Source organism: Ranitomeya variabilis, chromosome 3, assembly GCF_051348905.1.
Source record: "Ranitomeya variabilis isolate aRanVar5 chromosome 3, aRanVar5.hap1, whole genome shotgun sequence".
NCBI classification, from domain to species: domain Eukaryota; kingdom Metazoa; phylum Chordata; class Amphibia; order Anura; family Dendrobatidae; genus Ranitomeya; species Ranitomeya variabilis.
In genome coordinates this window covers 629,355,883-629,371,484 of record NC_135234.1, presented here as the reverse complement: position 1 = coordinate 629,371,484, position 15,602 = coordinate 629,355,883, and the positions used below count along the sequence as shown (strand labels likewise).

Sequence of the window (15,602 nt, the reverse complement as noted above, 5' to 3'; positions counted from 1 at the left end):
CCGAGTCCAATACATTGCACGGGGGAAATGTCTTTTGTGGAGGATCGCATCTCCGCAAGATAAATAGACATGTTGCTGTCTGAAGAGACGGGCCGCATGTCCGTCTCCGCAGGTGAACAGCGTGCGTCTCTAGACACATAGTTGGCATGGGATTTCTTAAAAGCCCATCCACTATGCTGTAACATCTGGACACTGCGGATTGGACGCTGCACAGGTACACTACGTCCAACCCGCAGTGTTTACTGATAGTCTGCACATACCCTTAGTCTTTTATATCTACTGTATGGTCACCTTTACACAGATGATATATACTTTACCTTTCTGAACAGAACTAAATTGCTCTCAGCATCTTCTCTTTTGTGAACTTCTTCATCTAACCTACAACAGAAATTAATAGTGAGAAAAGTTACCCCTAAATATTACATAAATAAAGGGAAACCTCTTCCAAAGACCACCTCTTTCAGGAGACCACCTCTTTATCTCAACCAGATTTCATGTGACAGATTTTCAGTTCTACCATATTTTATCAACGCTAGTAATTTTATTTGAGAAGACCACACCTTAGAAGATCTCTTTTCAATGCAAATATGGTGACGATATCAAATAGGTTTTCTGTCTCTATCTGTCTGCATGATTCAGTTTGTTCCCATATGCTAATGTTCTTGTCTTTGGTTAATATGTCTGGCACAGACAGTCTGGCTGGACATCTGCCAGATATTCAAGGAGAAGCCCTCTATCTACCACACCCTTAAATTGATCACTAATGGTTAGTCTGCGATCAGAAAGGCAGGATGTAGCCATCACTGAGCAGAGGTGGTTTACATTGATATTTGTCACTTCCTATTAATAATTATGTAACTGTCAATATACTAGTTCATAGACTAGAATGTAAATAATTGATGAAAAAAGTACCCACGGCCCCTTTTTATCTTCTTAAAAAAATGTAAGTAATAAGAAAAATCTTTATCTTATATTTATAAACAGACTTGTTCTCCTGTCACTTCTCACTCTTGCCAGTTCCATAACTAGAAGTGCTATATATCCTGGTTTCCAGTAGCTAAGTAGTGGACAATACAATTTATACAGTATATGTGGAGGATTGTTTTTCACTCACATAACAGAACACAAGAAAGCCAACAGTGCACATTGTATTCTTTAAGGAAATGCTGATTGGACACATGAGTTTAATTACAGTCATTAGCATTTTATTTCAGTTTTCACTTGGGGAAAACCATTGTTAACCCTGACAGTTGGTTGGCATTCTGCCAGTTACATCCAAATGCTTTTGCTGACATTCTTGTGCAGGCCCCCATAAAAATAACGCCAAAAAATTGACGCCCCCGGAAGAAGCCAAGGGCGAAACGCGCGTCGGGGCGTCGGGGCGACAGGGGAGCACGGAATCACTTGCAGACATCGAACCCTGGACCCGTCACCGCTTTGGATTCATCTTTTTGTTTACCACCACGAGGTAATATATAGCCCAAATTTAATTGCACTAGTATAAGTATTTGCCAGTATGCCAGATCAGGGCACTAGGCTAATAATTAAATGGGTAACATCATAGTCGAGCTTAGTGGTGTCTTTATATTCTATTTATTTCTTTATATGCTTTGGAATATCCCATTTGAGTGACGTGGACCATACATTGACACATTATAGGTTTAGATGTATTCCTGCTCCCTTGGGTGCTGTTTTGTAAATTGTACCATACCTGTTTTAAATTTTAATGATATAAATAAAATATTACATTTTAAGGGTCATCTATCTTTTGGTTCTCTTCTTGCGGGCTCAGTGGTTCATACATACTGAGTTCCTCTATTGTTGAATCCCCATAAAAATAAGACTAACGTTGGCTGAACCCGTAGATACCGACCAGCTCACTTGAGAGTCTAATAATAATAATAAGCGTGGGGGGTCTTACTACTCTCCTCCAACAGATGATCTCCGAGATAATGTACAGTTTTGGACTGATGATCCTTTTGTTCTTGGTGAGATAAGCAGCCACCAGAAGAGGCAGAGGCAGAGAACTCAGAAGTGCTTAGCAAAACGAGCACTTGTGTGTATGGCAGAGTTGGGAGAAATAGCTGTGAAGCAAACAATCGTCCAAACCATCATTCAGCCAACATCTTTCTATTGTGCAAGAGGGGCTTTAGATGTAATTTTCTATTAATTTTGGTTAAATTCTTCAAGAGTCCAAAGACACCCATATTGAGAAGACAGGCACGCCTTTTGATTTTGGCAGGACTAGCTGAATATCTTATGTATGGGGGCCTCCCAACTCTGCTCCGCAGATAAGATCATGAAAAAGGATGATTGGGTATGTTGAATTTTAATGCCTGAACATTTTGTTCTCCTGGGACATGTCGTCTACAGAGGTATGGTACCGTACTCTCTTCACAGACTAAGAGCAGTGTATGCTCCGAAATAGCTTATCATAGAGTACTCACTCATTTTTTATTTAGTTAAAAGACTGTAGGAAGCAGATTTTAGGGGTTTTTTTGTCACACTTTTTTCTTTTTCCATGCAATTTTTGAAGTAAAGCCAGGAGAGTGTTTATAAGCCAAGTGGAAATATATATGAAGGACTTAGCCTTCGCCTTGCTTGATCAACTTTGGCTTTGCCTAAAAAAGGCCTACATCAAATACTAAAGCAGTGAAAGTGACCTTAAAAAATAGTTTCAACTGGAAAAATAAATTTGAAGGTAGACTAAATGAATTTGCTAATAACTGGAGATATATAAAATAAAGCTGAAGTGATCATAATAGTGAACAATATTTGGACTTCTTATGATTTTATCTGTTTAGGAACAATATAATCAACCTCTTCTCCAGTGAAAGTAGTTGCTCCTCAGCAGCAAAAGTTAACACATTAATTAGAGAAAGGTAGACTAATAAGGTGGTGTAGTTTTATTGCTTTACTCATTTACTAAGAAAAATACCAATCTCAGTTTCATTAACAATGGCAGGACTATAGCAGTGCTTTGCTGTTGGGTCAGCTTGCAGACAAAACCTGTCCCTTTCTTCACAGTGACCTTATGAGTGACATATTCCATGGGAAAATTAGGAGAACAATACCTTCACTATCTCTTGTGTTCCCACTACTTTAGTAAGAATTATCTTAAAAGTGAATAAAATGAAGGTATAAAATCAGAGAACTTCAGTAAATACCTACTAGGAAAATCATTCTTAGCAAAACTATACTTATGTCAAAACATTTAAAATAACAGCAAAATAGCTCAGATGAGCAATACATAACAATTAGAAATATAATTAATTAAAACGTTTTTTTTTTATTTTCTATTTGTTATATAGAAGACAAACTTCCCTGGAGAAGCGTCCAATGCTAAATTTCCATCTATATGGAGAACCACACCCTATTTGTTCTAACAATCGCTACCTGTTGGGGGCGCTAATTCTCATGTGATATGACGTGTCTTAAAGCTCTTACTTATGTGTTTTATATTATGAGGTCTGTTAGAAGAAGGCATTTGCTATTGGAAATAATTCAACATGTTTTGCACCTAACAAGTGTTGTGTCAATGAAAACTACGTCCCACAAGGGACCATGTCACTACAGGAAAACTATTTGTACTAAATATATGGCATATCTCTGGTTCGCAAGCCAAATTTAGGTTGTTCTACTAATTATGGTGGCTTTATTGATATTAGCTTGTGTATGTATTACTTCCTGCTAACTAATGCAGTAAAATAATTAGCATTTCTCGTTCTTATTGTGCATGTCTAACCTGCTCACATAATATTTCATCTTTTTGCAGGCAAACACAATGGTTACAATGATTTCTGACAGCTTTGCATCCAATTTCATATTAAAAGATGGGCTTGAGTTGTTTAATCTCATATTGTAATTTCCATCAGATGGTTTGTCAATATATGCTATTTCATCTATATTATGCTGTCACTGGTTTTCAATACAATAAAGTGCAACATATGTTAATAATCACCCAACTGGTGAAGAATATTTGTTTTAAATAATGCATTATCTCTTTAGGACTCTTTGAGACTTGTGCCACCCATGACCCAAACATCTCACCTCTGCTTGAGAAAACTGAGATCCTCTGCAAAGTTGTCCCTTTCTACCTGGATGCGGTCCCTGTCCTTTCCCAGGGCATCCAGATGCCGTCTTAACTCTCTCAACTCTTGTTGGCACAGGTCCTCCGCCCTTGTGGGTTCTTTAGACTTGACTTGATTGATCTCAGTCACCAGCACTGCATTCTGCTGCTCCAAGTAGCGGACTTTCTCTATGAAACTAGCAAACCGATCATTGAGTTCTTGCAGTTCTGCCTTTTCATTACTGCGTGTGGTCAGGAACTCCTGATTGATAGCCTCAGCCACTGAGAAGTCCACCCTGTCCGAAACCCGAACTGGGGTGCTGGACCTCACTCTAAAGGCTGATGAGGAACGACCAGCAGGGCCTGGGGAGGGGCTCCCCAAATGCCTTGATGTAGAAAATCTAGATGAGGAGTAGGACACTGGAGATAGGAGAGGAGCCCCAAAAGTGCGTCTGTAGGAGGTGGAAGTGGTCCTTAGTCCAGAGTGACTCATGATGATGGAGATATTGCTGCTCCAAGTTGTCTTTAGAACGTTAGCTACAGAAATGCTCTTCTGTACTTCTGATAAGCTGTGAAGAAAGTCTGTGTCTAAAGCAGGCTGTTTTATAGGACTGCATTGAGCATCATTGTGCCCCTCCCTATGGGACCACATGGATCTATTATCCTGGCCTTAGGGAGGAGGGGGCCCGCATCTCCATCCTACCACACCCACACTGTCAGCTGCTGGCCTCTCTGTTCACTGTGCTTGCCAATGCTGGCTGTGATGAAAATTTGGGACTTTATTCAAGTCATTTTACGGTAAATTGATTGGTGATGTAGCAGATTTCTGTACCTGAATATAATATCCTGCATTAAATTTAGTAAGTCTTTTTAGAGTACCAGCACTTTACATCTGTAAACATTAATTAATTGCAGACTAAAATGTCCTGGAGTAATGTGAATATCCAGAAGAGTTTCCTTAATAATTCAAGTCTTAAGTGGTTGATTATATATACTGTTTATAGTGCAGGCAATATAGTTTTAGTTGACAAGTTCCTGTTTATACACATAAAACACACTATCACAAGTAAAATGTATCTATTTCGGGTCCATCTGGCATGTGATATTGTGACTGATCCTCATTGTCATGTAATGGTTATCAGACGTAAGTGACATCAGTTTCATGTGTCAGGACATCTGCTGCATGGGTAAGCACCAGGGGGAGAGGAGGAGCAGGTCACACTATATCGGGTGTGCAAATTGCCTCTTCAGAAAGAAAGAGGACTAGAACTCTATAGCGCCACCTGTTGGAAGCAGCGATCCTACAAGTCACAATCAACCCTTTAACGAGTCTTGCAATATGACTTAGGATAAAAGCCAAATCAGAATCAAATTTTTTCAGATACTGTGTTTCGAGGTACTGCCCCTCTTCAGTCCAAAGTATGAGATCTGATTTGGCTCGGTGAGAGGCTCTGGACTGAGAGCTAAGGAGTAACCTTTCTCCTTGTGGAGAGTGACATACCGGCTGTGACATGCCAATGTAAAGAGGCTTTTTCAACGTGCAATGCTCCTCTGGGAAATTGGTTTGTATTTCTTTAGCGATTGTGGTCAGCATTGTAAATATTGAACAAAGCAATACCATAGTCCAGGGACTGCAGTGCTTAGGGTGCCATAATGCAGTCCCTAAAGGAAAATGTCACTATGATTTAGGTGACTAAACAGGGTTTAAAATTGATAGAATATGTATCTCTCCAACCAGTCATATGAGAGGTGCAGTGGTGCGGACTAGTCACAGTCTCCTTATTGGAAGCACATCCACTCTGCCTTGATTGACATCCTCTCTGGTGTTTGAGGCATACAGGTTCTCTTTAAAAAGAGATTTTCTGCTTATAACATGATCTCTTAGCAGATTTACTACTTACCCCTTACCATTCTATAAATCAAAGTACATTTTAATCAATAGATCTTGGAATAAAAATAAGTTCCACAATTGGATAAGATTAAAAAAAATTTTATATGTATTTTATAAATGTACCTTTGCTGTGTACCGTGTAATTGCTGTGTCTCCCCATGCCAGGACACAAAAGAGAGTATACAGACAGGACAGCATGGGATCACAGCTGATTCTTTATGTCATGTAAAACATTTTCCTGCCTATTTTTACCTGTTTTACCTCACAGAAAGAATCAGCTGTGATCCCATGCTGTCCAGTCTGTCTACTACTACTACTACCACTACTACTAACCATGACATACAAAGCCATCCACAACCTGTCTCATCAATACATCTGTGACCTCGTCTCCCGGTACTTTCCTGCACGCAACCTCCGATCCTCCCAAGATCTCCTTCTCTACTCTCCTCTTATCTCCTCTTCCCACAATCGCATACAAGATTTCTCCTTCGCATCCCCCTACTCTGGAACTCTCTACCCCAACACATCAGACTCTCACCTACCGTGGAAATTTTCAAAAAGAGCCTGAAGACCCACCTCTTCCAACAAGCCTACAACCTGCAGTAACCACCGATCAACCAAACCGCTGCACGACCAGCTCTATCCTCACCTACTGTATCCTCACCCATCCTTTGTAGATTGTGAGCCCTCGCGGGCAGGGTCCTCTCTCCTCCTGTACCAGTCAGGGACTTGTATTGTATAAGATTACTGCACTTGTTTTTTATTATGTATACCCCTCCTCACATGTAGAGAATGAGATATGTTCCTGCACAGGCAGCCACCATTCCACAGCAGGGACACACGTATAAGATTATCTCAGCACAGGAACATTTTATTTAACATCCAATTGTGCAAACTGTTATTATCCTAAGATCTATTGATTAAAATGAACATTGTTCATCTGAAAACCCCTTTAGCACTTTTTTTTTAACTTTAAAATGTATTTTAGTTGTCATTTGTAGTCATGAAAAAAAAAATTTGACAGCTAGTTTCTTTTTTCTTTCTACTTTCCACAGATATTGTGAAAAAAATATGAATCTAAAAATTAGGCCATACGTATTCCAGAAAAAGGCAAAACATTTTTTAATATTTGAATGACAGCATTTTTGAGCCCTTAACCCCTTTCCGACATCTGGCGTAATAGTACGCCGACGTCGGACACCCTTCCCTTTGATGTGGGCTTCGGCGCTGAGCCCACATCTTTTCTGGCACGTCAGCTGTTTTGACATACTGATAGGTAAATTAGATTGTGAGTCAATGGGGGCAGTGCTGATAATGTCTGAAAAGTGCTGTGGAATTAATGGCATTATATAAGTGAGCAAAATAAATAAAAACAAATATGGTCTTGTATCAACAAGATCTATGTGTGTCAAAGTAAACTTCCCTGGACCATGGGTGCCCGTTTATCACTCAGCAGCAATCTGGTTTTAGGGTGGTCACCCCGTTAGTCATTATGGCATGCATTCCACAGGTTATCTCGTGTTCCGTCACTGTGCCATCCTCATGGTTTGTCCTTCTTGTCTTGTCTACCATGTACACTCTGATGCGTATAATTTCTTTCATGTTTACAGATAGCTCACTGTGCGTAGCCCTACACCTACTAGTGGAGGTTGGTCCACTTCCCGTATCCTTTACCTAGGACAGTGTGTGCTTTATATCTTATCATATCCATCACCAGATCACATCCCGATGTCTACTTATGCTACCTGTTCCATGTTACCCATGTTTATTTTCTCTCCTACCTAGTATATCCTTAACATGTGTACACTCTCCAGCACTCTGTTGAACAGGACTCACAACGCACGCTGATTCAGGCCGGATCCACCTTTTTCTGCCTTCTGCGCTGCATGCTACTATCGATATTTGTATGCAGACCGTCATTTTGTTTAGTATAATATGGATCATATTATTCATCATTTTGTTTTTGTATAATTGTGCAAACAGTATTTTCTTTATTTAAAAAATATTTCTCTCATCTCTTTTGTATATACATTACAGCATTTGACAACTATATCTGATGAAGGTCTCAGTTGTCGAGACCGAAAACGTTTATATGTTGAGCTGGATGCACTAGAATAAAAATCTACTTTTTGAATCATTCTACAAATTTCTCCTGAGTGCCAAGAATTATTATATTTGCTACTACGGGTTGGATCCCCTACTTGAGCACCTCCCAAGAATCCCTGAGTGCCGTGGCCAATACTTTCTATATGCTGTTTCCGTACACGAGCACCTTGGACGATGTCTGAAACCTTTTCCTTTAATGCAGCAGAGGCGGCAGAAATTCTCTCTAAAGTTACCGCACCTAGCGATTTTCTCCAAATTCCAACTAAGGAATTAAAGAACCGTGACCTGGAACGTGAATCCAGAAGAGCGGTCAATCTTGAATTACATATCGTTACCATTGCCGAGTACCTTCGAGTCCAGAGGATCCCACGTGGCCTGCGGGTCCCCCTACAACCAACCTTCTTCAGGGAAGACAAGGAGTATTGTGAAAAATTTGAACACATTTTAAACAAATGCTCAGCCGATCTAATGACTCTCACTCTCTCCTATCTTCAAAAGAACTTGGACTCAGTCAATACTCAGATACAGGCCATCGAGTCTCAACTAACCAGCACGATGCCCCAGGAAGAATTCCAGGAATTAAAGATAAAGAATCAGGAACAACTACGGCAGCACAGATTGGAGGTCGAAAAGAGAAAGAGGTCCAAGTTCCTACGGGATACCGAAGACTACCTACAGAACCGGGTCTATCAATGGCGAGATATTCGGCCTTCCACCAGGCGACACAGCTCAAGAAGCTCTTCTGGATCCACCGACAGCAGACCCGGTACCTCAAGCTCTGCTTCTTTTTTAGGGAACAGCCGAGGTCGCAGAAGAGGAAGACGAGGCGGGGCGGCCAGTGCCACCGGGGACTCCAGAGACCAGATGACAACACGCTCACAGGTATGGATCTCCCCCTAGTGGTGAACATCTCATCAAAAAACCTGGACTCACAACAACTGGCTGTACTCCAGAAGGGTTTGTCCTTCTGCCCGGTATACAGGTTCAACTCTTTTGAACTTAATATGGACCTTCAAAGGTTCTACCGGAACCTCAGACTTCGGGTTCATTTTGCAGCACAACCTCCGGTGGTAAACCCTGCCAGGGGTGAAAAAACTCTCCTGGAACTCCAGAGCCTGGGGCTCCGGAACCACAGTTCCTACATGCCACCCCGGTCGGATCCCCCAGTTGAAACTTTTGTATCCCTTGTTGAAAGGGACATCCACTCACTAACTCGAAAAATGGAACAAGGGAAGTTCCATTTTCAGCCCAACCTTTCACCTTCTGAAAGACTGTCATTAGAGCAACTGGCGTCTGATAAATCCCTTATTATAAAACCGGCGGATAAGGGGGGAGCAACGGTAATAATGGATAGAACTGATTACCTGGAGGAGGTGTACAGGCAACTGGGGGACACTACGGTATATAAACTAATACCACACAACCCTCTCAATGAATTGGTGAAAAAAATTGCACCAATCATTGATTTTCACATACAAAATGGCACCATAGACAGTAAAATGAGAGATTTTCTCATTAAGAAAGACCCGATAACTCCCATCCTGTACATCCTACCCAAAATACACAAAAGACTAGCCAAACCTCCAGGTCGGCCCATTGTGTCCCTGACAGACTCTGTACTCTCGCCACTGTCCATAGTCCTAGAGAAAATTCTCACTCCACTCGTCAAAACCACCCGGTCCTTTCTTTTGGACACTGGTGAATTCATTCAAGTCATAAAAACCTTAGGCCCCATATCTCCCTCCTCCCTACTAATCACATGGGACGTGAATAGTCTCTACACATCCATCGTTCATGATAAAGGCCTGGCTGCTACCGATAGGCTCCTGCTAGACAATAAAGTTGACATTAAAATTCGCCACTTCTGTGCAGATCTGTTAAATCTAGTCCTGAGAGACAATTACTTCATGTTCCAAGATTCATATTATGCCCAGCTACAGGGTACTGCAATGGGCGCGAACGTAGCGCCCCCTTACGCCAATGCATACATGGCAGCCTTTGAAAATGACTTTGTGTATGAACATCCTCTATTCACCTCCCACTGTAGGGTATGGCGCAGATACATCGACGACATTTTCTGCGTGTGGGACGGTCCTCTTGAGTCGTTAATAATCTTTGATCAACACATCAATAGTATCTGGCCCGAACTCGGTTTCACTTTACAACATGACAACTCTAAAATTAGCTTTCTAGATACCCTTATCTACAAGGAAAGGGACGGCCGCCTTTCTATTGATTTATACACCAAGCCAACGGACCGTAACGGCCTCCTGTACTTCACCAGTTGCCATCCACCTTCCATAAAAAATTCCATCCCGAAGTCCCAATTCCACAGGGTTGAAAGGATTGTCTCAGATGACAAGATCAAGAAAACTAGACTAGGTGAGATGGAACAAAAATTCTCCAATCGGGGGTATCCACAACACATCCTCACAGAGGCCCAACGTAATACCTCAGTGGTTAGACCCAAAGATAACCGCAAGAGAATCCCTTTTGTCTCCACATTTCATCCCTTCTCCAATATGGTTCAGTCTACCATCAGGAGACACTGGAGTATCCTGACAAAAAGCTATCCTGGTATTCCAGAATTTGGAGCACCTTTCATGCCCTGCTACAAACGAGCTAGAAATCTTAGGGATAGGCTGGTCAAAGCGGACATTGGCTCTAACATCAGGGTGCCCAAACAATTGTTCTTACAAACCCAGAAACAAGGTACATTCCCGTGCCTTAGTTGCCAACAATGTAGCAATGTCCAGAGGGGTCCGTCAGTTTCTCACCCCCAGACGGGCAAGGCCATTCCCATAAAAGGTTTCTTTACCTGCGAATCCACACATGTGATATATATCATCAAATGCCCCTGTGGGTTGGCATATGTGGGTGAAACCACACAGCCAATTAGAGACAGAGTGGCTCAACACAAATCTACAATCCGTTGCAACAAGACACATCTACCCCTCCCCTACCATTTTTCTAAACAAAATCACAATATCTCGCAGCTCCGTTTTCAAGTCCTGGAACAGGTAGATACTCCAAGAAGGGGCCAAAGCCGCGTTAGTTTACTTCTCAAAAGGGAGGCTTACTGGATTTACTCCCTGCAGACCTTAGAACCAAAGGGACTCAATAGAGACTACGACGTCTCGGCATTTTTGTAATATCGTACACATATGTTATCATTTATTTCATATGTATTTTAACACTGTTTTGTATAATGTAACATTGTAGCTAGTATGGATGTCTTTAACTTGTGCTCCTTTTTTGTTTCTCTCCACAGAACCGTTAAACGCACCTCTCGCACGTAACACTGCACACGGTATAGTATGCACTGTATGCCTTTATATAGAGGGTTAATCATGTCTCTATATAATCGGGGTGACCCATACCAGATAGCCTTTTGATAGTCTAGTTCACATTACTGTTCCCATCATTTAGCCTTCTCTATATGCTGCAATGCAGCGTTACATTCATTCACTGTGTCCCCTTGAGCTTGCCATACAAGCGCTGTCTGTTCCCTGTGCTGATTCCCTGTTAGCCCCTCAGCTCCTCTGCGCATGAGCCGGCCTCTCCGATCACATGACCTGATGACGTCACACGTCAGGTGACTCTTCCCTGTGTGCTCTTATACCCGGAAGTGCTGCGCTTCCCCTAGCAGCCCCGGGAGCTCCCTCCTGCACAGCAGCGCAGCGTCCTCTCCACCCCTGACAGCGGCAACATCCAGGTAATACCATAACCGGTTCCAGCTCCCCGCTGGCTTGGCCTTTATCCACGTTGGCTTTAGTCCTATTTAACCCCCCTGCTCATAACTTCTGTCCACAGCGCTCCTCATTTTGCGAGTATCTCGCATTACCACAAGCGCCTATACTGCCGTCCAGTGCTTTCAGGTATGACTGACTTCCAGGCTCATGATAGCCTCCTGTGGTACCCTTAAAGCTGCCTCACACGGTCCCATATCTTTGCATTCACAGACGCATTGCTCTCCCGCTCCTCGGCTACACACACAGTGTGTGACTCATACACACTACCAGTGTCCTCCAGGTAAACTTCCCTGGACCATGGGTGCCCGTTTATCACTCAGCAGCAATCTGGTTTTAGGGTGGTCACCCCGTTAGTCATTATGGCATGCATTCCACAGGTTATCTCGTGTTCCGTCACTGTGCCATCCTCATGGTTTGTCCTTCTTGTCTTGTCTACCATGTACACTCTGATGCGTATAATTTCTTTCATGTTTACAGATAGCTCACTGTGCGTAGCCCTACACCTACTAGTGGAGGTTGGTCCACTTCCCGTATCCTTTACCTAGGACAGTGTGTGCTTTATATCTTATCATATCCATCACCAGATCACATCCCGATGTCTACTTATGCTACCTGTTCCATGTTACCCATGTTTATTTTCTCTCCTACCTAGTATATCCTTAACATGTGTACACTCTCCAGCACTCTGTTGAACAGGACTCACAACGCACGCTGATTCAGGCCGGATCCACCTTTTTCTGCCTTCTGCGCTGCATGCTACTATCGATATTTGTATGCAGACCGTCATTTTGTTTAGTATAATATGGATCATATTATTCATCATTTTGTTTTTGTATAATTGTGCAAACAGTATTTTCTTTATTTAAAAAATATTTCTCTCATCTCTTTTGTATATACATTACAGCATTTGACAACTATATCTGATGAAGGTCTCAGTTGTCGAGACCGAAAACGTTTATATGTTGAGCTGGATGCACTAGAATAAAAATCTACTTTTTGAATCATTCTACAAATTTCTCCTGAGTGCCAAGAATTATTATATTTGCTACTACGGGTTGGATCCCCTACTTGAGCACCTCCCAAGAATCCCTGAGTGCCGTGGCCAATACTTTCTATATGCTGTCAAAATATGTATGAGTGTTGTAAATACTTTCTTCCTGTTGAAGAGTTCCTTTCATGAAAAAAATTCTCATTATGGGCACAGTCATAAAGCCGTATAACAAGGACGGCAGTCGCATCGCAATGCTGTGACTGGACTGCGGCTCTCCCAAACCAAGCTTGACAGCATGTATTTCTATGCAGCTGTCATACTCGAGTCAGGTTAGCCGTCGGCCAGTCCGTGCGATTCGATCATCATCCGTGTTATACGGTGTCTGACTGCGCCCTATAAAGAAGTTGTCCGGATACTAACCCCCGCTGATTAGAGGACACCAACTCTATGACGTCCATATTCCCTAATAGGTTTATGTGTTTTAGTTAAGTGATCTTTTCATAAATGATTTGTACCAAAGATGGCTACCATCTCTCTAAAGCATTTTCCGGGCACTTACTTGGATAAGATTATTGGACATTCATCATGATCTCATTTCTGTAAGGGGATGGACATTTATAGAGGAAAGACAGCTGGGAGAGAGAGAAGAATAAAAGAGGAGAAAAAGAATGCTAAACCGATGCCAGGATAAATGCATTACATCCTCCTCAGGGAATATCCAGGCCAGACCATGGCAATTACCAGCTAATGGAAAGGTACAGACATCTGCTACTTACTGTTAATGGACCGTACCCCTTCCTGTAGAATCTGCTATGTCTATCCATCCTCTTGCATTGATCTTTGAACCAATCACAATACATCCACTTTTACACATCAGAAAGCTCCTAATCTTCCAGCAACAGACAATACATGCCAATGACTAAAAGATAATATACTGTATCTGATTTGTTCTATTAACATGTGTTAATCGTGAGGTTGGAAAGAGCAAAATTAGTTTTGAATATTTGTTATAATATTTTTTTTAACATTTCTTAGAAGGGGTATGATGATACCTAGGTAAGGGAAGCGGGGAAGTAGCTGGATAAGAAGCAACCAATATTAATGCCACCCCCAAATTAGACTCACAAGAACATCCACTGAGGGACAAATGCAATGTAAGAAGAAAGAAGGGGCTGCTTTTTATTTAGATCTGTTATTATTATTACACAAAATCGTAGTTTTCTTCACCCAAGTGAAAAAAGTGTATTGGTGTAGGATACCACATAAAAAATGCTTTTTACTACAGGGAGGTGGAAGAACAGAAGTAGGGTCGTCAGCCCAACATGATTTAAGCCCATGATATGATCATTGAATTTAAGATGACTCAAACCACAACCAAAACTACAAGGAGGGAAGCGGTAGGTAAGTGATCAGTGGGTCCCACACCAGGAATACCAGAGAAATTCATTCTGTAGACATTAGCACTTAGCAATAAATCAGTGGACATTGACATTTCGCTGTGTGTCAAGAGCCTTGCACCTATATTTGAGTTGGTGAGCATCTCATCTCAAAAATAAATTTACATAAGGCTGCTCATACGATGGCCCCGATTCATCAAAGTTTTTAACCCAGAATTAAAGTGTAAAGAAATTTGAAAAGTTGTAAAATTTTGACAAAACTCCATGTTGAGCTAAAATGTTGTGTTTCGCCATGCTCTGACAATGTAGGAGGAGCTGGAGTAGGATAGGGGCATGGAAACCCCCCTTCTCAAATTCAAGATGAGTGGTGGCATTCCTTACGCCACAAATCGTACCCCAGATTGAAGATTTGCTGTGAGGCGCACATAGAGGTTCACCCCAGTTGTCAGATGCACCAGATTCATTTAGAGATGTTCACTTCTTGATGAGGTTTGGGCCTGGACAATGTATTTTGGTGCCCTAGGCAGATGAAGCTGACGGTGCTGCCCTCCAGCCCCAGCTTGATAAACCCTCAGCATCCAAGTAAAGGAATGAGAATGAGTCAAAGACTAAGGTAAAAGGAACCCTCAAGTACCCACTCTATTTCACCAAAAAAATACCAACAAAAGTAAAAAAAGTGAGCTCAACAGACAGTGTGTTTTTAAAGTTAGATATGGAATCAGTCATTGATTGAGAAACATTTACACAATACAAGGGACAAATAGCGATATTCATCCCTTACGTCCTATATTTTATGTCAGATCCAAGGACAGTCATGGAAACTATTATGACTTAACCATAATGACGGCTGTTTGGATTCAATTAAAGTGTCCAGCATTTAGCAAATGCCCTAATGAAATCTAACCAGTCCCCATTATGGATAAAGGGATGTAGATACGTATGATTGTTTTTAAATAAACACTCCTATCAAAATTTTTATCCTCTTAGGGCCACTTGTTCACACTGTTACGGTGCGTTCGCAGCTCAGGGTCAACCGTACAGAGATTTAGCGATCTGAGTGCGCGCAGCGCCACTTTGGCTGACGTCACTAGCCGCCCTAGCTAGGGACTGCACTGCTAGGACTAGCTGCGCACGACACCGCACTGGCGCATGTTGCTGAATTGACGCAGTAAGAACGTGCCTCGTGCTGATGGCACTTAACTGGTGCTATATCAGTTCCAAACACCGACACTCAGACGACAATGCTAGGGAAGGGGATCATTTAGGAGCTTTCACCAGAATATACTGTACGCACATCCAGGGCCGGCTCCAGGTATTTGAGGGCCCCAGGCGAAAGAGTCTCAGTGGGCCCCCCTTTAACACATGCCACGATTCATGATGCACAGATACGGCAGAG

At 42.0% G+C, this 15,602-nt stretch overlaps 2 protein-coding genes across 3 annotated transcripts in view; one reads left to right on the top strand and one right to left on the bottom strand.

Moving 5' to 3' along the window:
* Positions 1-4,699, bottom strand: part of PRPH (peripherin) — a 50,640-nt gene extending 45,941 nt beyond the window's left edge. Inside the window, exons 1-2 of the mRNA XM_077297489.1 lie at positions 4,051-4,699; positions 318-378 (exon numbers count right to left, since the gene is read on the bottom strand). Of these exons, the coding sequence (XP_077153604.1) occupies positions 318-378; positions 4,051-4,562 (573 nt within the window). The 5' untranslated portion in view covers positions 4,563-4,699. The remainder of the gene's footprint in view (positions 1-317; positions 379-4,050) is intronic.
* Positions 4,700-7,387: 2,688 nt separating this feature from the next.
* Positions 7,388-12,929, top strand: LOC143816737 (uncharacterized). 2 transcript variants are annotated; one of them, XM_077297488.1, is made up of 5 exons: positions 7,388-7,623; positions 7,775-8,948; positions 11,338-11,376; positions 12,296-12,348; positions 12,500-12,929. In XM_077297488.1, exons 2-5 carry the CDS (start codon positions 8,519-8,521, stop codon positions 12,617-12,619), a joined length of 642 nt encoding a protein of 213 aa, XP_077153603.1. In that variant the 5' UTR covers positions 7,388-7,623; positions 7,775-8,518; the 3' UTR covers positions 12,620-12,929. The 2 variants fall into 2 exon arrangements, 1 of the variants encoding a protein (XP_077153603.1); XR_013223991.1 differs by having other exon boundaries at positions 7,388-8,948.
* Positions 12,930-15,602: the final 2,673 nt, after the last annotated feature.